General features: G+C 50.2%; 1 protein-coding gene across 1 annotated transcript in view; it reads right to left on the bottom strand.

The window, feature by feature from the left end:
- DOCK1 (dedicator of cytokinesis 1) overlaps positions 1 to 25,080 on the bottom strand; it is a 523,077-nt gene that overhangs the window by 448,722 nt on the left and 49,275 nt on the right. The window contains exons 7-9 of the mRNA XM_075351602.1: positions 25,015 to 25,080; positions 20,000 to 20,135; positions 18,463 to 18,535 (exon numbers count right to left, since the gene is read on the bottom strand). The exon at positions 25,015 to 25,080 is cut by the window's right edge and continues 16 nt beyond it. Coding sequence (XP_075207717.1) covers positions 18,463 to 18,535; positions 20,000 to 20,135; positions 25,015 to 25,080 — 275 coding nt within the window. The remainder of the gene's footprint in view (positions 1 to 18,462; positions 18,536 to 19,999; positions 20,136 to 25,014) is intronic.

Genomic DNA, 25,080 nt, shown 5'->3' with positions numbered 1-25,080 from the left:
TACAAAGAGATCGGGCATGCTGAAATTCAACACGCCCAACCCTTCATAAAATGCCTTTGGATGACAGTCTGAATACCCCATACCCAGTTGGCTGATGGCTATCTAACATGCGTGGCCAGCATTATTAATGTATGGATACCAAAATGTTTCAGGAAATGGTCGGAATGGAGGTGATTGCAAGAATTCAATGCAAAGTGACAGGAGCTTGTAAGAGATTACAGGGACAGATGCAGAAATAAAGTCACTTTCCAAAGGCTCAAGAAACAAAAGTTATATTTAGCTAGTTCGGCAAACAAGCTGGACTATATAATTCTTTGTCAACACGGGGGTGCCTCCTCACACTCAGACGGGAAGGATTGGACGCACCCTAACGATAAGTGCAATAGTAATGTACAGGAGTCAACTCATTCATACATTTCCAAAAGGTTTAACAGAGGAATAGAAATATAGGAAAAGAGGTTACAGCATTGTTATTTCCTATAATTTTTGGTGATACACATTTAATAAGAAAGTCAAGATAGTGATATTCTTTATGCCCAGTAACATACATAGGTCATCGCCCCATCCAAAATGAGTCACATAGGAGCCCAAAATGAGTCACATAGGAGCCCTGCTGTTGGTGATCCAGCAGCAGAACTGATCGTGATCAGATACTTCTCACCTGTTATGTGGATCACCCCTTTTAGTGTACGGCCATAGGAATGCACATTGGTCAAAATAAAAGGCAGTGTAGCCAAATGTCATGGGTGAATCATAAGATCACAACGCCTTGCTGCTGGCAGCTTCACTACTGTTATTTGATAACATCTCCTTACTTGTGGTACTGTAAGGGTTAAGCATCCTTTCTTGCTTGGCTGCTGGATGTAGCTTCCAATCTCAGGTGCAGCTCTTTGGGATCACTCCCCTTCTCAATTTAAGTCATGTCATCTGATCACATGATGCTTGTGATAAAAATGAGGATTCAGTTTCTATGTGGTCCACTTTGGAAGGAGCCTGCTCTGGAAGAAGTTTGTCTCGTTGTGTGCAGCAAACTGAAGCCTCCTGTAGTGTTTTTTCCTTCCATGTCTATTTCCGCTGTTTGTATTCCTTCCCTTCTGTTTCTGTATTGTAGTGGCGAGACTAGTGATCTTGTCGGCCTGCTCACTAGCCAGTGTGAGTGCAGGGCTAGCTGAGGGCCTAAGGTATCCGGCTTGGCAACTGGTTGCAAGAACCTTTATAGGGACACTAGGGAGTTCAGGAATCAGCTTGAGGTGAGTTCAGGGGGTGCCCCCCTCACCCCTCTCCCTAACGGCAGGGATCTCCGTTGTATCGCGACACCTGTGTTCCCTGTGTGTTGTTACATCTTCTGGGGGTTTACCTGCTACTGAGTAAACCCTGCTTGTCACATGTGTGACACCAAGTCATAACATTGTAAGAAAAAGAAGACATAAGATGCTTTTATATGCCGACCTTATCCTATATGATCGCAGACACTTCGGAGTTAAATAAAATCCTAACGATTCTGAAGATTTTGCGTCATTTTCTGACCATTAAAAAAAAAAGAAAAAGAAAAAATTCCAGCTCTAATTAACTAAAATAAATATGCAGCTCGGGCTTATCTATCATCCATGACAGCTTTACTAATGGCTTTTAGTTAACATATAAAAATTGCATTCACCATATGAAAATGTCTCACATTGCTTCCCAGTAAGTGGAGCGTCTGCTGTAAAATCAGGATGTGGAAGGTGACACATTGGGCTTGGACGACACACGGGGCACAGTCATGTGCTGCCTCCGGGCCGCGGGCCAATGCATAGTGTCTGCGTGGTTTATTATGGGTGAAGATGCTCTGAAAACCCAAAACAAATATTGCACTATAGCCACATGCATAGACCTAATATTCAGAAAGTAATTTTTTGAGGGGTAGAATTTCACTTTAAAGGGAACCAATCACCAGGATTTTCGTATATAAGCTAAAGCCAGAGCTATACTGACATTATCAGGCTGATTCTATACATACCTGTAGTGGTCTGCTCGGATGTTTAGGTTTTGAAATCCAAAATAGTTCATAAAATTAGCTGCTTGTTGAGTGACAGTTGCACTGGAGCAGATAATATATTCATCGTTATCCCCTCCCCCTGTTGCAGGACCTGTGTGAGGTCATACCTATGTGATCAGAAGGGGTGGAGCCTCAGCCCACAAAGCTGGATACCAGGTCACATGGGTATGACCTCACACAGGTCCTGCAACAGAAAGTGAATCATTTGTATAATGCTTATGCTAATTCTAACAGAGGGAGGAGATTACTATGAATATATTATCTGCTCCATTGCAACTGCCACTCAAGAAGCAGCTGCCGATTTTTTTTAAACTTTACTTTTTAGGATTTCAAAACCTAAACATACGAGCTGACCACTACAGGTATGTCTAGAATCAGCCTGATAGTGCCAGTATAGCACTGGCTTTAGCTCATATATGAAAATCCTGGTGATTGGTTCCCTCTTAAGGCTATGTTCACACTTGCGTTGTTTTGCTTCCGTCAGGTCCGTCGTTGCGTCGCAAAGACGGATCCGTCGTTTTTGAGATGTCAACGGATGTGTTATTTCACAGAATTCCGTTCACAGAAAACCTGTGAAAAAACTGATTCGTTGCATCCGTTACACCCGTTGGGTGTCTGTTTTTGATGGATCTGTCGTGATCCGTTTGTGTTTGAGACAGCCCAGTGGGTGTGCCAAACATGCTGGGCATGCTCAGTAGAGCATGAAGGAATCCAGCACCACAGACATCAATTATAGCTTGTGACGGATGGCGACGGACACCTGCAGAGTCCGTTTTTTTGCCGCTCCAGCATTGCTCCCGTCTGACGGTCAGTCACTAAACGAATGATCCGTCACGCGGTGGATGCAACGCAAGGCCATCAGTCGCAATCCGTCTCTAATAGAAGTCTATGGGGAAAAACGGATTCCTGCAAAATATTTTGCAGGATCCAGTAATTCCTCAAGGCGACGGATTGTGACTGATGCAAAACAACGGAAGTGTGAACATAGCCTAAGACTGTCAGGCAACAGCAGAAAGTCACTATTGGCACCGCAGCCAGTGCGGTCACCGCAAATCACTTTATTTGCAAAATTATGTAATCACACCCTCTAACAATTTCTCCAATGTGCCGGCCACCAGAAGTCTCCCTTTAAATTGTTGCCCATTGCCTGTTGTCAAGTGTAATCCGTTCCTAGGAGCAGAGATATAGAGGGGATTAATGGAGACAAGGTCGGTGCTTTGTCACTCGCCTCCAGTTCATCTGTCAACAAAGTAGACAGAGGAACAGAAGAAAAGTAGTCAATTCAAGCATAATAAAGGTAGTATGCTTTCAGTTTGGTCACATACATACATATACACACACATATATATATATATATATATATATATTTAATTATAAGTATAATATATATATGTGTGTATATAATATATATATATATATATATATATATATATATATATATATATATATATATATATATATATATATATATATATATATATATAAAATTGCCTTATTCTGTCTGTCTGTCTGTCTTGCTCCAAAATTGTGTCCTTACGGTGACACAAAGCTGATTGGCCGCTGGGCTCGCCATGGCCCCGCCCCCCGCATAGATTGGCCGCTCGCCCAGGTTGCGCCCCCACACGGATTGACCGGCCGCTCGCCCAGGCTCTGCCCCCCCCCCACGGATTGCCCTCTCGCCCCGGCACCCTGCAGGCATTGGCAACTCGGCCACGCCACGCCCCCCTCACACAATGCACGCTAGCTCTGGCCCCGCCCCCTCCCCACGCATTCCCCGAACCGACATGGTCAGGGAGCCACGACTACCAGGTGAGTACTGTACCCCTGGGAGCCCACATCAGCGTACGCCGCCAAACCAGCCGACACATACCCTCGCATTGCTGAGGCTGGCCGGCGTATGCTGGTGTGGGCTCCCGTGCGAGCGGGGGACAAGATGCGCTGGTAACCATGGTAGCATAGTTACCAGCGCATCAAGGTCCTGCAGCGGCGGAAAATACACACACGCACGCACATAACAGCACACAAACACACACATCAGATCACACTCGCTCTCTCACACACACACACACACACACCTCACACACACATCACATCGCATCCACATACTCACAACATCCTGGGATATCACTTGCTTCTCGGCGGCGATACTGTGCTGTGAGCTTCCAGGACCTGCCGGAGGATCACATGGCCAGAAGCATGTGGTATCTCCGGATGTTGTGAGTGTGAGCGCGTATGTGCGATATCGTCAATGTGTGTGTGCGTGAGTGTATGCGATCGGGTGTGTGTGAGTGTATGCGATCGGGTGTGTGTGAGTGTATGCGATCGGGTGTGTGTGTGCGATCGGGTGTGTGAGTGTCGGCAGAGGAGCACGGCGTGCTGGAGGAGGCTGGGAGGAGAGAGGCTGATCCTGGGGAAGGCTGGGATGGGGAGGCTGGGAGCAGAGAGGCTGAGGCTGGGGTAGGCTGGGAGGAGAGAGGCTGATGCTGGAGACAGAAAAGGCTGATGCTGGGAGGAGAGAGGCTGATGCTGGGAGGAGAGAGGCTGATGCTGGGAGGAGAGAGGCTGGGGCTGTGGTAGGCTGGGAGGAGAGAGGCTGAGGCTGGGGTAGGCTGGGAGGAGAGAGGCTGAGGCTGGGGTAGGCTGGGAGGAGAGAGGCTGAGGCTGGGGTAGGCTGGGAGGAGAGAGGCTGAGTCTGGGGTAGGCTGGGAGGAGAGAGGCTGAGGCTGGGGTAGGCTGGGAGGAGAGAGGCTGAGGCTGGGGTAGGCTGGGAGGAGAGAGGCTGAGGCTGGGGTAGGCTGGGAGGAGAGAGGCTGAGGCTGGGGTAGGCTGGGAGGAGAGAGGCTGATGCTGGAGACAGAAAAGGCTGATGCTGGGAGGAGAGAGGCTGATGCTGGGGGAGGCTGGGGCTGTGGTAGGCTGGGAGGAGAGAGGCTGAGTCTGGGGTAGGCTGGGAAGAGAGAGGCTGAGTCTGGGGTAGGCTGGGAGGAGAGAGGCTGAGTCTGGGGTAGGCTGGGAGGAGAGAGGCTGAGTCTGGGGTAGGCTGGGAGGAGAGAGGCTGAGTCTGGGGTAGGCTGGGAGGAGAGAGGCTGAGTCTGGGGTAGGCTGGGAGGAGAGAGGCTGAGTCTGGGGTAGGCTGGGAGGAGAGAGGCTGAGTCTGGGGTAGGCTGGGAGGAGAGAGGCTGAGTCTGGGGTAGGCTGGGAGGAGAGAGGCTGAGTCTGGGGTAGGCTGGGAGGAGAGAGGCTGAGTCTGGGGTAGGCTGGGAGGAGAGAGGCTGAGTCTGGGGTAGGCTGGGAGGAGAGAGGCTGAGTCTGGGGTAGGCTGGGAGGAGAGAGGCTGAGTCTGGGGTAGGCTGGGAGGAGAGAGGCTGAGTCTGGGGTAGGCTGGGAGGAGAGAGGCTGAGTCTGGGGTAGGCTGGGAGGAGAGAGGCTGAGTCTGGGGTAGGCTGGGAGGAGAGAGGCTGAGTCTGGGGTAGGCTGGGAGGAGAGAGGCTGAGTCTGGGGTAGGCTGGGAGGAGAGAGGCTGAGTCTGGGGTAGGCTGGGAGGAGAGAGGCTGAGTCTGGGGTAGGCTGGGAGGAGAGAGGCTGAGTCTGGGGTAGGCTGGGAGGAGAGAGGCTGAGTCTGGGGTAGGCTGGGAGGAGAGAGGCTGAGTCTGGGGTAGGCTGGGAGGAGAGAGGCTGAGTCTGGGGTAGGCTGGGAGGAGAGAGGCTGAGTCTGGGGTAGGCTGGGAGGAGAGAGGCTGAGTCTGGGGTAGGCTGGGAGGAGAGAGGCTGAGTCTGGGGTAGGCTGGGAGGAGAGAGGCTGAGTCTGGGGTAGGCTGGGAGGAGAGAGGCTGAGTCTGGGGTAGGCTGGGAGGAGAGAGGCTGAGGCTGGGGTAGGCTGGGAGGAGAGAGGCTGAGGCTGGGGTAGGCTGGGAGGAGAGAGGCTGAGGCTGGGGTAGGCTGGGAGGAGAGAGGCTGAGGCTGGGGTAGGCTGGGAGGAGAGAGGCTGAGGCTGGGGTAGGCTGGGAGGAGAGAGGCTGAGGCTGGGGTAGGCTGGGAGGAGAGAGGCTGAGGCTGGGGTAGGCTGGGAGGAGAGAGGCTGAGGCTGGGGTAGGCTGGGAGGAGAGAGGCTGAGGCTGGGGTAGGCTGGGAGGAGAGAGGCTGAGGCTGGGGTAGGCTGGGAGGAGAGAGGCTGAGGCTGGGGTAGGCTGGGAGGAGAGAGGCTGAGGCTGGGGTAGGCTGGGAGGAGAGAGGCTGAGGCTGGGGTAGGCTGGGAGGAGAGAGGCTGAGGCTGGGGTAGGCTGGGGACAGAGAGGCCGATGCTGGGGACAGAGAGGCCGATGCTGGGGACAGAGAGGCCGGTGCTGGGGACAGAGAGGCCGGTGCTGGGGACAGAGAGGCCGGTGCTGGGGACAGAGAGGCCGGTGCTGGGGACAGAGAGGCCGGTGCTGGGGACAGAGAGGCCGGTGCTGGGGACAGAGAGGCCGGTGCTGGGGACAGAGAGGCCGGTGCTGGGGACAGAGAGGCCGGTGCTGGGGACAGAGAGGCCGGTGCTGGGGACAGAGAGGCCGGTGCTGGGGACAGAGAGGCCGGTGCTGGGGACAGAGAGGCCGGTGCTGGGGACAGAGAGGCCGGTGCTGGGGACAGAGAGGCCGGTGCTGGGGACAGAGAGGCCGGTGCTGGGGACAGAGAGGCCGGTGCTGGGGACAGAGAGGCCGGTGCTGGGGACAGAGAGGCCGGTGCTGGGGACAGAGAGGCCGGTGCTGGGGACAGAGAGGCCGGTGCTGGGGACAGAGAGGCCGGTGCTGGGGACAGAGAGGCCGGTGCTGGGGACAGAGAGGCCGGTGCTGGGGACAGAGAGGCCGGTGCTGGGGACAGAGAGGCCGGTGCTGGGGACAGAGAGGCCGGTGCTGGGGACAGAGAGGCCGGTGCTGGGGACAGAGAGGCCGGTGCTGGGGACAGAGAGGCCGGTGCTGGGGACAGAGAGGCCGGTGCTGGGGACAGAGAGGCCGGTGCTGGGGACAGAGAGGCCGGTGCTGGGGACAGAGAGGCCGGTGCTGGGGACAGAGAGGCCGGTGCTGGGGACAGAGAGGCCGGTGCTGGGGACAGAGAGGCCGGTGCTGGGGACAGAGAGGCCGGTGCTGGGGACAGAGAGGCCGGTGCTGGGGACAGAGAGGCCGGTGCTGGGGACAGAGAGGCCGGTGCTGGGGACAGAGAGGCCGGTGCTGGGGACAGAGAGGCCGGTGCTGGGGACAGAGAGGCCGGTGCTGGGGACAGAGAGGCCGGTGCTGGGGACAGAGAGGCCGGTGCTGGGGACAGAGAGGCCGGTGCTGGGGACAGAGAGGCCGGTGCTGGGGACAGAGAGGCCGGTGCTGGGGACAGAGAGGCCGGTGCTGGGGACAGAGAGGCCGGTGCTGGGGACAGAGAGGCCGGTGCTGGGGACAGAGAGGCCGGTGCTGGGGACAGAGAGGCCGGTGCTGGGGACAGAGAGGCCGGTGCTGGGGACAGAGAGGCCGGTGCTGGGGACAGAGAGGCCGGTGCTGGGGACAGAGAGGCCGGTGCTGGGGACAGAGAGGCCGGTGCTGGGGACAGAGAGGCCGGTGCTGGGGACAGAGAGGCCGGTGCTGGGGACAGAGAGGCCGGTGCTGGGGACAGAGAGGCCGGTGCTGGGGACAGAGAGGCCGGTGCTGGGGACAGAGAGGCCGGTGCTGGGGACAGAGAGGCCGGTGCTGGGGACAGAGAGGCCGGTGCTGGGGACAGAGAGGCCGGTGCTGGGGACAGAGAGGCCGGTGCTGGGGACAGAGAGGCCGGTGCTGGGGACAGAGAGGCCGGTGCTGGGGACAGAGAGGCCGGTGCTGGGGACAGAGAGGCCGGTGCTGGGGACAGAGAGGCCGGTGCTGGGGACAGAGAGGCCGGTGCTGGGGACAGAGAGGCCGATGCTGGGGACAGAGAGGCCGATGCTGGGGACAGAGAGGCCGATGCTGGGGACAGAGAGGCCGATGCTGGGGACAGAGAGGCCGATGCTGGGGACAGAGAGGCCGATGCTGGGGACAGAGAGGCCGATGCTGGGGACAGAGAGGCCGATGCTGGGGACAGAGAGGCCGATGCTGGGGACAGAGAGGCCGATGCTGGGGACAGAGAGGCCGATGCTGGGGACAGAGAGGCCGATGCTGGGGACAGAGAGGCCGATGCTGGGGACAGAGAGGCCGATGCTGGGGACAGAGAGGCCGATGCTGGGGACAGAGAGGCCGATGCTGGGGACAGAGAGGCCGATGCTGGGGACAGAGAGGCCGATGCTGGGGACAGAGAGGCCGATGCTGGGGACAGAGAGGCCGATGCTGGGGACAGAGAGGCCGATGCTGGGGACAGAGAGGCCGATGCTGGGGACAGAGAGGCCGATGCTGGGGACAGAGAGGCCGATGCTGGGGACAGAGAGGCCGATGCTGGGGACAGAGAGGCCGATGCTGGGGACAGAGAGGCCGATGCTGGGGACAGAGAGGCCGATGCTGGGGACAGAGAGGCCGATGCTGGGGACAGAGAGGCCGATGCTGGGGACAGAGAGGCCGATGCTGGGGACAGAGAGGCCGATGCTGGGGACAGAGAGGCCGATGCTGGGGACAGAGAGGCCGATGCTGGGGACAGAGAGGCCGATGCTGGGGACAGAGAGGCCGATGCTGGGGACAGAGAGGCCGATGCTGGGGACAGAGAGGCCGATGCTGGGGACAGAGAGGCCGATGCTGGGGACAGAGAGGCCGATGCTGGGGACAGAGAGGCCGATGCTGGGGACAGAGAGGCCGATGCTGGGGACAGAGAGGCCGATGCTGGGGACAGAGAGGCCGATGCTGGGGACAGAGAGGCCGATGCTGCGGGTAGAGAGGCCGATGCTGCGGGTAGAGAGGCCGATGCTGCGGGTAGAGAGGCCGATGCTGCGGGTAGAGAGGCCGATGCTGCGGGTAGAGAGGCCGATGCTGCGGGTAGAGAGGCCGATGCTGCGGGTAGAGAGGCCGATGCTGCGGGTAGAGAGGCCGATGCTGCGGGTAGAGAGGCCGATGCTGCGGGTAGAGAGGCCGATGCTGCGGGTAGAGAGGCCGATGCTGCGGGTAGAGAGGCCGATGCTGCGGGTAGAGAGGCCGATGCTGCGGGTAGAGAGGCCGATGCTGCGGGTAGAGAGGCCGATGCTGCGGGTAGAGAGGCCGATGCTGCGGGTAGAGAGGCCGATGCTGCGGGTAGAGAGGCCGATGCTGCGGGTAGAGAGGCCGATGCTGCGGGTAGAGAGGCCGATGCTGCGGGTAGAGAGGCCGATGCTGCGGGTAGAGAGGCCGATGCTGCGGGTAGAGAGGCCGATGCTGCGGGTAGAGAGGCCGATGCTGCGGGTAGAGAGGCCGATGCTGCGGGTAGAGAGGCCGATGCTGCGGGTAGAGAGGCCGATGCTGCGGGTAGAGAGGCCGATGCTGCGGGTAGAGAGGCCGATGCTGCGGGTAGAGAGGCCGATGCTGCGGGTAGAGAGGCCGATGCTGCGGGTAGAGAGGCCGATGCTGCGGGTAGAGAGGCCGATGCTGCGGGTAGAGAGGCCGATGCTGCGGGTAGAGAGGCCGATGCTGCGGGTAGAGAGGCCGATGCTGCGGGTAGAGAGGCCGATGCTGCGGGTAGAGAGGCCGATGCTGCGGGTAGAGAGGCCGATGCTGCGGGTAGAGAGGCCGATGCTGCGGGTAGAGAGGCCGATGCTGCGGGTAGAGAGGCCGATGCTGCGGGTAGAGAGGCCGATGCTGCGGGTAGAGAGGCCGATGCTGCGGGTAGAGAGGCCGATGCTGCGGGTAGAGAGGCCGATGCTGCGGGTAGAGAGGCCGATGCTGCGGGTAGAGAGGCCGATGCTGCGGGTAGAGAGGCCGATGCTGCGGGTAGAGAGGCCGATGCTGCGGGTAGAGAGGCCGATGCTGCGGGTAGAGAGGCCGATGCTGCGGGTAGAGAGGCCGATGCTGCGAGGAGAGAGGCTGATGCTGCGGGCAGAGAGGCTGATGCTGGTGCAGCATGGGGGATGGAGCACGATGGGGGGTGCGCAGCATGGGGGATGGAGCACGTTTGGGAGTGCGCAGCATGGCGGATGGACCACGTTTGGGAGTGCGCAGCATGGCAGATGGAGCACGTTTGGGAGTGCGCAGCATGGCGGATGGAGCACGTTTGGGAGTGCGCAGCATGGCGGATGGAGCACGTTTGGGAGTGCGCAGCATGGCGGATGGAGCACGTTTGGGAGTGCGCAGCATGGCGGATGGAGCACGTTTGGGAGTGCGCAGCATGGCGGATGGAGCACGTTTGGGAGTGCGCAGCATGGCGGATGGAGCACGATGGGGAGTGCGGAGTATGGCGGATGGAGCACGTTTGGGAGTGCGCAGCATGGCGGATGGACCACGTTTGGGAGTGTGCAGCATAGCGGATGGAGCACGTTTGGGAGTGCGCAGCATGGCGGATGGAGCACGTTTGGGAGTGCGCAGCATGGCGGATGGAGCACGTTTGGGAGTGCGCAGCATGGGAGATGGAGCACGATGGGGGGTTCGCAGCATAGGGGATGGAGCACGATGGGGAGTGCGCTGCATGGGGGATGGAGCACGATGGGGAGTGCGGAGTATGGCGGATGGAGCACGTTTGGGAGTGCGCAGCATGGCGGATGGAGCACGTTTGGGAGTGCACAGCATGGTGGATGGAGCACGTTTGGGAGTGCGTAGCATGGCGGATGGAGCACGTTTGGGAGTGCACAGCATGGGAGATGGAGCACGATGGGGGGTGCGCAGCATAGGGGATGGAGCACGATGGGGAGTGCGCTGCATGGGGGATGGAGCACGATGAGAAGTGCACACCTCCCCCCAACACACACACACACACACACACACGCGCGCGCGCACTGCACAACACACCACACACACACACTGGGAACCACAAACAACTGCCCTACACAGACACCCACACACACAGACAACGCTGCACACACACAACACCCAACACACAAACACCGCGGCACACACAAATATACGCACATACCGCACAACACACACATTGCACAAAACATACCTCCCCCAAAACACACCACACACACACAAACCGCGCAACACACACACACACAACGCTACAGACACACAGCGCTCCACAAACAACGCAACACACATACAACACCGCTCTCACCCCCCGCCACACCCAGACAACACCCAGAACATGTACAGCCCCTACACAAACACTTGGTAACTACACACAACAACATCTATATATATTATATAAACAAAAATCATACATGAACTACACAATACGTAAATTCTAGAATACCCGATGCGTAGAATACATATATATATTATACTTATAATTAAATATAAGCCCTCCCCCGAAAATAAGCCCTAGTCGCGGATCAATAATGAAGTGTCCGTGCAGCTAAAAAAGTTACAGATACTGCAGGACACTTCTTTATAGACAGCGGGCACTCCATAATCACACTCACCAGACGCCAAGCAGAGGACCTGCAGTGATCGCACACAAAATCAGATCGCACACACAAACATCGGATCACACACACACTCACCACATCCATCGACACCAATTTCGTCTCGAGGCAGAATCCAGAGAGGCTGTGCAGTGGAGCGAAAGGACCTTCCGCAATGGTTTTATGGGACCTGCAGACACGTGACTTAGTCCCATCATTTCCTGCGTCTGAAAGCATTCTTTAACGGCGGATGTGATGAGTGAGTGAGTCAGTCAGTGATCTGATGTGTGTGTGATCTGCTGTGAGTGTTGGCCAGAAGCAGGGAAGGATGGCGTGCAGCACCCACTGGAGATCATAGGGAGGTCCTGGGAGCCATGCAGACGTCCGGGTCTGGTAAGTATGCGTCTCCTGAGAAGTGGCGTGTCTGGTTTTTTGGGGGGTAAACTTACCACCAACCATGTTTCTCCAAGAATAAGACCTCCTCCAAAAATAAGCCCTCGTGCTTTTTTGGGGGTCAAGAAAAATATAAGACAGTGTCTTATTTTTGGAAAAAACACGGTACATACATACATACATACATACAAATAGATTAATACGGTAGGCTCTGTTCACACTGGGTTTAGGATTTCTGCAATCTGGATAGAAACAAGTAAGCTCTGCTTTTCTGGCCAATAATACCGGAACCCTGATGCACTTCATTAATGTCAATGGGTCCAATGCAGGGACCCCACAAAAAAATAAGGGGTACTGTATAATTTTCTACACTTATTATGCTTGTTATGAACAGACGCCATGAAGCTGCTGTGAATGGGGAAAATTACTTAGGAGAATCTGCAAAAAGGATAAACCAACATGTTGTATAAAAAAAAAAAAAAAAAAAAAAAATCAAGTCCTTAAAAATGCAGCGGGGCTGTCAGCTATTCTGATGTCAGAGGAGATCTCCAGCTCCTACACACCGAGAAGAGAAAAGCCGTGAAAGCCTGTGCATGTGGCGATGTGTCACAGAAGGTAAATCCCCGTGCAGCAGGGAACATTACTATCGGGGAGGGCAGAGTGGGCCGTGCAGAGGCGCTCCGTCCTCGCTGCTGTTTGTTACATAAGCCCATAAAACAGCTGTCTGTAAATTATTCACACACCCCGGCTGTAACAATCCACAGGCTTCACATACAATCATACACTGACATGTCAAACTGAGCGGGGGGTTTCACAAACAAAGGATTTTTTTTTTTTTTATGGGGAGTATCAGAAGTGCGTGGTGCAGAAAAATAAAAATATCACAAAGCGGATCGTCCCCATTCTGCTGAGCTGAGGTTCATTCATTGTGACTGTTTATTCCATCCTGCTTCACCAGAAATCCGGTCTGTGTGCACCGAACCTTCGAGCTAGCAGAGCTGCAGTGCAAAGTATGGGGGATGGACAGATCAGCAGCCTAACGACACATTACGGGGGATCGGATCTTGTTTACCTAAGGATACGCTCACAACAAGCAGAAACTGAGTTAAATTTAAGATGGCAGCTAACTCTTAAAAGGGTTACGCAGAGTCTTTTACAAATCAGGAGGAGAAAAGACGTAAATGCACATCGACAGGTCAAACAAGTGTCATGCACATATCCTAATAATTAAAATACTTTGGCAGCATTTTGGTAATTGTCCCACCCAATGTGCTGCAGAGTCTCTCCACGCCAGGACAGAGCCACCTGAAAACGGAGGTTCTATAAAACCCCTTTAATTCGCTTTATATGAGACAAAAAATGGCAGCATTTTATCCAGCTTCAATATGTAATATTCAGGATTCAATAGAATAAAATGTTAATTTCAGTTTGTTTTCTGAACTAAATCTCCCCTAATTTACCATAAACAGTGATTCGAGGATTTACTACACCCAGAAAAACGGTAGGAGCCTGCAGATGTCACATTGACTTCTATGGAGAGTGTTGTGGGCATGCTCTGTGATCTGTGCAGAGGTCATTGTGCAGGGAGGGTGGAAGATCTGATTTGTGATCATGAACTATTGTGAATGACAGATACTCCTTTATTTCTATACACAGAAGGCGTTACCGGTCATTGTAATCCTGCCTGTGATGATAATGAGATGCCTGCTAAGATGGTAACCCTACAGAATATGAAGATACAGGTTATTAGAATGCTCAGTAATCAGAGTAAAAAGCCAGGTTTCCGGATTAGCTTGTTGTGTGGAGAATAACCTCCCCCCCCACCCATAAAATACACATTTACCATAATAACTCCATTCCTGACGGCGTATCCCCTTTAAATTGCCGGTGCACTTTGGTGACCATTTGGTCCAGGCTGCTCTGCAGACCGGTGAGCGCATTATTGGCTGCCATGGAGAATTCACAGCCGGCTGACATAATACAACCTGTATCTTATTAAAGGTCTCCAGGGCAACCGTACAGAACGTGGAATTAATGGCAGTCATATATTATCCGAAGGCTCCCACCACCAAAGGGATAATTTCCGATATTAACTTTATTTTATCTCAAATGTCATATTGTAGCATAATACTTGGGTATAAATGGAATCCTACGAATAAAAGAAATTCTTTATATAATGGAAAGTTATATAATTTTACAGTATAAGTTTTGGATCAAGAGCCCAGAGAATGGGGGAGGGGGGTCTGAAGTGCTGTGTGTCTGCAACTGTAGTGAGCATGTGCGAACACCAGTTCCCCAGCAGAGGTCGCACATGCTCACTAGAAGACGTTGGGACTCTTGATTTTATGATTGCTAGGGGCTCTAGTGGTTACACATTTATCCCATAGCCCATGGACAGGCGATATTGGTGGATTATTGGACAATACCTTTAAGGCTTCCTAAATAGAAAAAAATAGGAATTAAAATAAGCTCTGCCAGTAGAAGTAACCAGTCTTCAATGCTGGAGAGGAGAAGGGGTTAACGCCGCCTTGTCACCAAAAAGGATGTAAAATTGTTGATTAACTAATAATTATTTTATTCCATAGCTCTATGCGTTTCGAGGTATAGGACCTCTTCCTCAGGACCAAAAAAAAAAAAAATCAAGAATGCATTGTTGATTTTTTTTGGTCCTGAGGGAGAGGTCCTATACCTTGAAACACATACACCTATGGAATAAAATAATTATCAACAATTTTACATCCTTTTTGGCGACCGCATGGCATTAACCTCTTCTCCTCTCAAGCTTTAAAGAGTCATCCACATGGGGCTGCGGCAGCCGCCATATCTGTATGCTATGCCATCTCTGGTGGTTGTGACCCTCACAACCACATAAGGTGAGTGTATATCACTACACTTTGCCCTTTTATATATCTGGCAAGACCCTATCTGCGCCCTTTTTTTCTCTAGTCTGTATCAGTAGAAGTAACCAGAGTGTGACAGAAAAAAAATCTAAATATTTTTTTCTATTAATTATTATATTATTAATTATTATTATAATAACATGCTGTGCATTTCCAAACTGATCAGGTTTCTTCATCAAAATCAAAATGCCTGATCGGTTTGGAAAGGAGTAGCATTCACAGAATGGAGAAGATGGAGAAACTTTGTTCCCCATCGTCTCCTAAAAGAAGACAATATCAGATCACACTATGCCGACACTCAGATCAGAGTTTGATTGGAGTATCCTTAATATAATTGCCCCAAATCTCTTGTGTGAGAGAATTTACGTTCGTGTGACCCCGGCCAAACAGGCCCTCTCCCTCTAGGTACTTTTCTTTGCAGCATCTGGGCTGCAAAATTTCACAATTTACACCTGTATTGTAAATGGCCGCTATGTATCGCAGTGGCGGTGGTCCTCTGCAATGTAAAACCTGGAAAGTTTACTCTGGGAGTTGTAGTACCACAAGTCTTGTTAATGTATTATGGGCCAGGTACACGAATTGTCAGAGTGCTGGGTGGCTCTGGCTATTCACAAACCTGCACTCATGGGTGTGTTGGTGTGATATACAAGACTGGTTGGTTGGTTACATGGTCTGTGTGTGCTTGGAAGCCGTTTACTTCCTGGTGGCACACTGTGAGGAGTCCATGTGGGTTTAGAATTGGGTGCAGACTTCTCTGAAGACACACTGGCTAGGAAGCCAGGTATGTATGGTATGTATGGAGTCTGTTATCACTCTATGTTTAGGACGCAGCAGTTCTCTTGACGGTCTGGACTGAACTACCAGGGAGTTAGTGTTTGGCATAAGACACAGATCGTGATCAGTGATTCCAGTGAAACAGTTTCCTAAATGTCAGTGCTGACAGGAGTCAGTGAGTGGAGCCTTGATCAAGCCCCAGAAAGGTAACCTCACAAAATGGGGTTGTATACTAACCGAGGTCACTGAGTGGACAGTGCTATACCTCCACTGGGATACTGCTGCGAGGGATTGTATCTGAAGCCATGCGGGCGTACACTCAGATGAAACTGACTATATGTCATATATGTTTCTTTAAAGCTCATGTTTGTGCTACTTTGAAGCCGCAAGACGGCAGTTGTTATATTGCTGCAGTGCTGGTTTGTGTGTGTGAATAAACTAACTGGACTGTTTAAATAGAAAACTGTTCATGTGTGCCTTAATCTAGCAGCCAAGTGAGTGTCCTCTATTACAGGGTTCCCCAACTCCAGTCCTGAAGGCCCACCAACAGTGCATGTTTTCAGGATTTCCTTAGCATTGCACTGCTGTTGGAACCAGCACCTGGGCAGGTAATTACATTAACACCTGTGCAATACTAAGGAAATCCCAAAAACCTGCACTGTTGGTGGGCCTTGAGGACTGGAGTTGGGGACCTCTGCTCTATTGCACTCAGTGAATGCAGCCTCACAGTATCTATTTTAAGGGGTTTTCCAATGAATAAGGTTAATTTTAAATCAATAGATCTTGGAATAATAACACTGGTGAACACAAAAAAAAAATCATCAGTAAAAGGTAATATGTCTGTTTTATGGAGTTTGATGTGCAGATTCTAACAATATGATACCTTGCCAGTTCCTGTACCACAGTTGTCTGGATTGGATGAAAATGAAGAAAATGAAGAATATGAAGACTACAGAGCTGAAGCTACTGGCGAAGAAATGGAGACCCCAAGTCAAGAGGAGTATGCACCTGATGGAGCAGCCAGAACGCTTTACTCTACATGAATTAAATGCTCTCATCAGAGACCTTATATTTTCAAAAGATAAAGTTGAACTTCTTGCATTTAGGTTGAAACAGAACATCATGATTATGTCAAAGTGTGTTATTACTGGAACAGAAGTAACACTTAAACACAATTTTTCACAGTTGATTGACCAATTGTATACTGTAACAATGTGAATGGCCTCTTTGAAGAACTGAATCAAGAGTATTTTGTTGAAAATTGGCGATTGATTATTGACTAAATCCAGAAGTTTGAAAGCAGTGTTGCTTCACAATGGAAATATGAAACCATCAATCCCTATTGCGCACTCATATCATCTAAAGGAAAGTTATGAAAACAAAATTAGTCAGTTGTTTTGGATGCTATACAATATAAGCATCATCAATGGAATATCTGTGGAGATTTGAAAGTGATTAGTCTGCTAAGGCCTAAGCCACACGGCGAGAAAATCGGTGCAAGTGGAGAGCGATAAAACATCGCATTCCACTCGGACCAATTCTAGCCTGTGTGTCAGCGCACATGAGCGATTATTTTCTCAGCCCTAATTGGACCGAGAAAACAATCGCAGCATGTTGCGATTGTAATGCGAGACTCTTTTCTCTCGCACCAATTCAAGTGAATGGGGCGAGAGAAAAATCGCACTGCACTCGCAGTACACCGGTGTACCACGCGTGCAGAGCGAGAATCGCAATAGCCGGCTACGGAGGAGAGAGGGAGAGAAATCCCTCCCTCCCCTCCTCAGAGCCCGCCCGCCCCCCGCAGCTGAGGTCCGCTCACACAGTCGGACCTCAGACGCAGGGATACTAGCATGACACTCGGCTCCTGCTGTGCTGCCAGCGTGAGCCGAGTGTCATGCGAGCATCGCACTAGTGCCCCGTGTGGCCTCAGCCTAGTAGAAATGCAAGGTGGTTTCACAAAAGATTGTTGCTTCTTGTGTTTATGGGACAGTAGAAATACAGTAGAGCATTAAGTTTATTGTGATTGGGGACAAAGAAACATCTATGCACCAGATAGAGACAATGCTCAGCATAATCCTTTAGTTGCTCCAACAAAATCTTTCTTCCTCCACTACATATAAAGTTGGGATTGGTTAAAAACTTTGTGAAAGCCAAAAGACAAATTCACTAGAGTTCTAGTACATTTCACCACGACCCAGGAGATGTGGCATGATTAGACTATGTCCCTGTACGGTCAGACACGGCCATTACTCAGAACATAGCAGGGACAAGATTATCTCCACACAGGAACAGGGTTTTTTAAACGCATCTAATTGTTCAAATTATTATTATTCCAAGATCTATTGATTAAAATAAACTTTAAACTTAACTTTAAGCCCTCTAAGGGAAGCCACAAAGTGTCATCAGACTCCATTTTTTTTTTATTAAATATAAAAAAAAAAAAAAAAAAAAAAAAGACTCTGCTGCACTTTACTATACAGTAAAAAGATGGAAGTCCCCGATGTAATGAACACATCCTAGAAGGAAGCTAATCCCCAGCCCTCCCACCCACGCAAAGAGCCAAAAACATAAAAAGCGCTACATGGGAACATGCCCAAAAGGCCCCAACGACTGAGGTCCGGCACAACAAGGATTATGTGTCACCCTGCTGGGCGTCGGCTGTTACCCTGCTGGGCGTCGGCTGCTACCCTGCTCTATTAAGTTCGGTGAAAAGAAGAAGCCAAGTCTGAGGATGTAAATATAAAAGAAAACGCCTGTAAACCTGTCTGCTGCCATAGACATGTGGATCCAAGATGATATTTTCTGTGCGGTGAAAATGATGATGTGAAAAAAATAGAGGAGTCATATCCAGCGCGGGAGGAAACGAGGCTGACGGAAAGGCCATTATAATTATAATTCTGCATAACGATACTTACGGCTGAAAAGGTATAAAATGTTGTTTGTCCTCGTCGTCAAGTTTTCCAGTAATTATGTCAGTCACATCCATTACTGAAAGCAGAAAGACATAAAATTAACAGAGTGGATGGTGGCGGCGGCTGCGGCATGCAAGCGTTTTAATGGAGTGGATGTTTTAATGGAATGTACAGACAAAAAGTGCATTATGTCCAAAAAAAAATAAATAAATCTATATTCCAGATTTATTTAGCATCTGTCGCCACTCTCCTGGCTAATTTCAGCCACTAAGAAATGTGCTAAATCGTTTGTCAAGTGAACTTTCCCATACAGCGACACCGCCGCAGAGAAATGGAAGCTCATGCGATGGCGGAAATGATAGAAACGAGATTTTATTTCACGAGTGACATCACATTTCGCTGAATTATTTGCCGGCATCCATTTAGATGGTAAATAGCGACGGTCACGCCAATTACCTTTCCATCAATAATGAAATATGCCGGTGCATTTAATTAACCTATAATCAGAGATAAAACGATGTTTATTACGCTCCGAAAAGACTAAATGAGATGAGAGGTTATGTGAGCGGTTCTTGGAGAGAGACTTTGTTTTTGTTTGGTCACATAGAGGTAAGTAAAGCATTGCACGGCCGTGATTAATACTGACGCACCAGGTCCACAGTCACACTATGGATGACAGGAGTGGGCTGCAGAATGTGGGACCGGTCTCCATATTTTACGTGCCCTGTGGCTGTGCTAATATGCTAAAAGGGCAGAATGAGTGCATGGTAATACATTAGACCTGTCAGTGATTCATTAACAAAAGCCTCTTAGATCATGCTACTGGCATTGTCTAACAGGCTTACCATAGCTGGCTGACCCAGAGGTGATGTCATTGTGGGGGCGCTGATCAGACAAGAGAGGGAGCTTCATCCCTCTCCCAGCCTCGTAGCAATTGTGGCATTTAGAGGGTTAAGCAGCACAGCGCGGTGCAGCACCACTCCAGGCTGAGAGTTGCGTCTTGGCTATCACGTAAGCCAACCTCACAGCGGTAATCGTTTGAGCACAGCTCCTGTAACTCGCATGATCACCATGACGTCCCCATAGGTCGAGGAGGGGTTAAGGCCATTAAATCATAACCAACGGCGTTCATAAATAAGTCATTTTTTCGACATTCTGAAAAGGTGTAATGGCTGACGTTAAGGGGATAACTATACATGCAAGCACATTTTATATTACATACACTGACAAGCAAAAGGGTAACAATATTTTGAACTTTTGACTTTAAGGCTCCACATCTCACCATCCACTACAACTTTGATCGTAAAATCACCATCATTTTATAGGTAATCTTGGCTATCTCATACAGAAATTTGACTGGTATATATTTCTTTATGTAAGTGAAAGAAAGTTAAACGTTCAAACCATTGTTACCCTTTTGCTCGTCAGCGTATATACTGTACATACACGGACAAACTAGACACTTGAACCTGCATTTACATTCACAGCATCCTGGAATGCCCCTTTAAATTGCTATATATGACTAGACTGAAATTATTACCTGCGACTCCAAATGGCCTCCTAAGCCCCGACGTTAGTTTCCGCGTGTTGTTGTCTCTCAGCTCCATCCGTCCCACCCTCACTATTTGACACACAAAGCTTATTTTTTCTCTTTTCAGGTCTTTACTTCCAAGATCCTGCAGCATGAAAGAAAATAACACGAAATAATGAGGAAAGAAAGATGGTGATATCTAGAAATCAATCTGCTCTTTGAAAAACAGACATCTATTTGGGCGGTGTCCATTGTCTTTCTGAAAATGGAATGACAGAAGTCCACGCAAAGATGAAGGAAACCTTTGCCTTTTTTTGTGTTTTTTTTGTTTATTTGCTTCCTAAATGCAAAACATTCTAAATAATCTTCATTAATATTTTACAACAAATGTGCTGGTACATAGTCTATGCAACTCCTGCACTTAGCAGGCTGTTCTGCTGCTTCCATCAGTTCCTGACTCTGAAGGCTTTTTTCTACTTTATTCCACCTTTCTCAGTCTTGGGGCATGTGCACAGTTATTTTTACTTTTTTTTTTTGCAGGGGGATCGGATCCACTTCTAAAGCCGCTTAAAAAAGGCTTTAAAAATGATTGAAATAATTTTCCAATTAATTTCTATTGCACAACCACTTTGATTTTGAGCCATTTTTTTTTCCACGCTTTAAGTTTTTGAAAAATGTCTGATAGGTTGTAAAAAAAAAAAAAAAAACCTAAAAAAAAACCCCTATGTGCACATGCCCTAAGACTGAGAATGGTGGATTAAAGCGGAAAAAAGCCTTTAGACTCAGGGGCAGAAGGAAGCAGCAGTACAGCCGGCTAAGTACAGGATTGCATAGTCTCTGCAGCAGCACACATTTATTATAAAATGTTAATGAAGTTTATTTAGAAACTTGCTCCCTTTTGCATTTAGGAAGCAAAAAAAAAAAAAAAAAAAAAAACTACAAAAAAGGCAAATGTTTGCTTTATCTTTGGTTGGACTTCTTTGATGCAGCTCTTGTTGGAATCTGCTTTAAACTAGGCAACATTCAATCAGAAGGCTGCAAATAAAATATATCCTATAGAACTAGTGTTTCCTTAAGTGGGTTATATTAGTAAACTTTTACATTTTGACCACAAAAAAAAAAAAAGCATTGTGCGCACACTCTTAAGCTGGGTTTACACACTGCAACATCGCAAACGACATCGCTGTAACGTCACCGGTTTTGTGACGTTACAGCAACCTCCCCAGCGACATTGCAGTGTGTGAAACCTATCAGCGACCTGGCCCCTGCTGTGAAGTTGTGATCGCTACAAATCGTTCAGGACCATTCCTAGGTCCTTTGTTTCCCGCTGTGCAGCATGCATCGCTAGCAAGTTTCAGTGTGTAAAGGGGACTTTACAGCGACTCCGCGGCTCTGTCTGTGTAGCGTCCTGATTAGCGGTCACCGGTGAAGGATTCACCGGTGACCGCTAATCCCCCGAGTGACTGAAGTGTCCCCCCCTCTCTCATACTCACCGATCCCCGATCACCGGCGCTGCACGGCGTTCACTCTGCTCCAGCGGCTTTTCCTTTTTTGAAAAAGCCGGCCGCTCATTAAACAATCTCCTATTCCCTGCTTTTCCCCGCCCACCGGCAAATATGATTGGTTGCAGTGAGACACGCCCACACACTGAGTGACAGCTGTGTCACTGCACCCAATCACAGCAGCTACTCACCGCCGCTCCGGTCAGCTCCACGCAGCAAATGAGGTGAGTAGCGCGATCAGCTGAACTGTCACTGAGGTTACCCGCGGCCACCGCTGCATCCACCGCTGGATCCAGGTAAACTCAGTGACAGCTCAGCTGATCGCGCGGCTGTCTTCATTAGCTGCGTGCAGGTGACAGGAGTGGCTGTGTCTTCTGCTGCTCCTGTCACCTGCATGCAGCAGAGCTGGATGCGACGCTGGAGGACCGTGGATTACGCCGGACAAGGAGGGCTTTGTTGTGGGTAAAAAATTGGTAATGAGGGAATGTGTTTGTGTTTTTAATTTCTAATAAAAGGATTTTTTCGGGTGTGTGTGTTTATTTACTGTCACTTACAGATTAATCATGGAAGGAATCTCGGGGAGACGCCTGACATGATTAATCTAGGACTTATTGGCAGCTATTGGCTGCCAATAACTCCTTATTACCCCGATTTGCCAACGCACCAGGGCAAATCGGGAAGAGCCGGGTACAGTCCCAGAACTGTCGCATCTAATGTATGCGGCAATTCTGGGCGGCTGCTGACTGATATTGTTAGGCTGGGGGGCTCCCCATAACGTGGGGCTCCCCATCCTGAGAATAACAGCCTGCAGCCGTATGGCTTTATCTGGCTGGTATTAAAATAGGGGGAACCGCACGCCGGATTTTTTAATTATTTATTTATTTATTTTACTGCACAGTATAGACACGCCCACCGGCTGCTGTGATTGGGTGCAGTGACAGCTGTCACTCAGCGTGTGGGCGTGTCTCACTGCAACCAATCACATTTGCCGGTGGGCGGGGAAAGCAGGGAATACGAGATTGTTTAAGGAGCGGACGGCTTTTTCAAAAAAGGAAAAGCCGCCGGAGCAGTGTGAACGCCGTGCAGCGCCGGTGATCGGGAACGGTGAGTATGAGAGAGGGGGGAAAATCACCAGCAAATGAGGTGAGTAACGCGATCAGCTGAACTGTCACTGAGGTTACCCGCGGCCACCGCTGCATCCACCGCTGGATCCAGGTAACCTCAGTGACAGCTCAGCCGATCACACGGCTCTCTTCATTAGCTGCGTGCAGGTGACAGGAGCGGCTGTGTCTTCTGCTGCTCCTGTCACCTGCATGCAGCAGAGCTGGATGCGACGCTGGAGGACCGTGGATTACGCCGGACAAGGAGGGCTTTGTTGTGGGTAATAAATTGGTAATGAGGGAATTTGTTAGTGTTTTTTATTTCTAATAAAGGATTTTTCGGGTGTGTGTGTTTTTAACTGTAATTTACAGATTAATCATGGAAGGTATCTCGGGGTGACGCCTGACATGATTAATCTTGGACTTAATGGCAGCTATGGGCTGCCAATAACTCCTTATTACCCCAATTTGCCAACGCACCAGGGCAAATCGGGAAGAGCCGGGTACACTCCCAGATCTGTCGCATCTAATGTATGCGGCAATTCTGGGCGTCTGCTGGCTGATATTGTTAGGCTGGGGGGCTCCCCATAACGTGGGGCTCCCCATCCTGAGAATACCAGCCTGCAGCCGTATGGCTTTATCTGGCTGGTATTAAAATAGGGGGGACCGCACGCCGGATTTTTTAATTATTTATTTATTTACACGGCACACAGAGCCGCGCGGCATTAAATGAAGTCGGGTGAAGTTCACCTGCTTTTTTGACACGTCCCCAACGACCAGCTAGTCGCTCTGCAGGTCCGGATCGCTGTTAGGTCGTTGGCCAGGTCTGCCTGTTTGACAGCTCACCAGAGACTTTGTAGCGATCCCGGCTAGGTTGAGATCGCAGGTTGGATCGCTAGAAAGTCTCAGTGTGTAAACCCAGCTTTAACGCCCTGTCTCACACACAGATAAATCTTTGGCAGATCTGTGGTTGCAGTGAAATCATGGACATATTGTTCCATTTGTACACAGCCACAAACCTGGCACTGATTGTCCACAATTTCACTGCAACCACAGGTCTGCCACAGGTCTGCCACAGGTCTGCCACAGGTTTATCTGTGTGTGTGACAGGGCCTTTAGATATATCAGTATGGAGGATGGGTGGAAGCTGCACATGACAGATAAGGTGCGGTGAGGTAGCAAAGCAACTAGTCTTCAGGGAGGGACGATTATGTGTGCTATGCAGTGTGTAGATTGAGGCAAACAAAGCAGTCTGCAGAGCTAGGGGGATGATATATCACAAACTCAGAAGAAGTGGCACAGTCCACGGTATAACCAGAAAGTCTTGCTTTATTGCAAAAGGTGCATTTAAAAAGCGTGAGAGGAGCCGGGTGCAGGCCCTCTGTGGACGACGGCCGTTTTGTGCCTGCTAGCGCTTCTATGGGTCTAGTGGACCCGTAGAAGCGCTAGCAGGCGCGAAACGGCCGTCGTCCGTAGATGGCCTGCCCCCGGCTTTTTAAATGCATTTTTTTGAATAAAGCAAGGCTTTCTGGCTATACAATGGACTGTGCCACTTCTTCTGATCTTGTGGATTATCCATTGGAAACTATTTTCCTTTATAAGATGTGCACCCTCAACCAGTCTTTTATTTGGAGGACCTGAGTGGACTTTTTCCTTCCCAGCACCTGATAAGGTATAATGCGGTGGTGTAGGACCACATCTTTCTTTTTGTACTATATCACATAAACTGTGCTTGAGTAGCAATGATAGACTCCAGAGGAGAAAGGGAAGAAACAATCCCACCCTCTTTGGCATTACTATGTATCAGCACAAAGGAGATCCGTCATGAGCTTTAAAAGGAGAAGTAGTAGAGGAATAAAGCTGAGCTTGTACATTAGAGCAAAGACAACAGCATTTTTAACTCTGGGTTGTTGTTTTTTTTCTTTTTTACAAGTCAAATGTGTCTATAGCCATTAAAGGGGATGTTCGCTTTCAGAAAACTTTTTCATAGAGTGCGGTAGCCATTAAAAAAAAAAAAAAAAAAAAATTACTCATCCTCCCTTGGTTTGCCACTACCCTGCTCTGTCTGCAACACTAACGTCACAATGACAGCAATGAAGCCAATCAGTGAACTTAGCGACTCATGCCATCTGTGCGAGCAGAGCCGCCATCACCGATTGTCTGCAGCATTGACAATGTTACGTCAGTGCTGCAGACAAACAGAAATCAGCAAAGCGTCAGATGACAAGAAATATGCAATTTGTTTGTTTAGATCTTCGGCAACCCAGGAAAGTTTTCTGAATGGGGACATCTTTAAGTCGGCCACATCTTCTATACAGTAGGGTTACTTGGAGCGTAAGAAGAGCCTTTATTTCCAAGCATACAAATCAGCTATATGAGTTTCTGGATATCTTGCCGTCATCCTTAAAATAATATATCTTACTGTGAAAACAGCTCGCAGATTGTGTAGCCTCTCGATGTCTTTCGGCAGGCCAGAACTTGACCAGCG

The sequence above is a fragment of the Anomaloglossus baeobatrachus genome, chromosome 5 (assembly GCF_048569485.1).
Source record: "Anomaloglossus baeobatrachus isolate aAnoBae1 chromosome 5, aAnoBae1.hap1, whole genome shotgun sequence".
NCBI classification, from domain to species: domain Eukaryota; kingdom Metazoa; phylum Chordata; class Amphibia; order Anura; family Aromobatidae; genus Anomaloglossus; species Anomaloglossus baeobatrachus.
The sequence above is the reverse complement of the archived record's forward strand: the minus strand, read 5'-3'. Positions and strand labels throughout refer to the sequence as shown.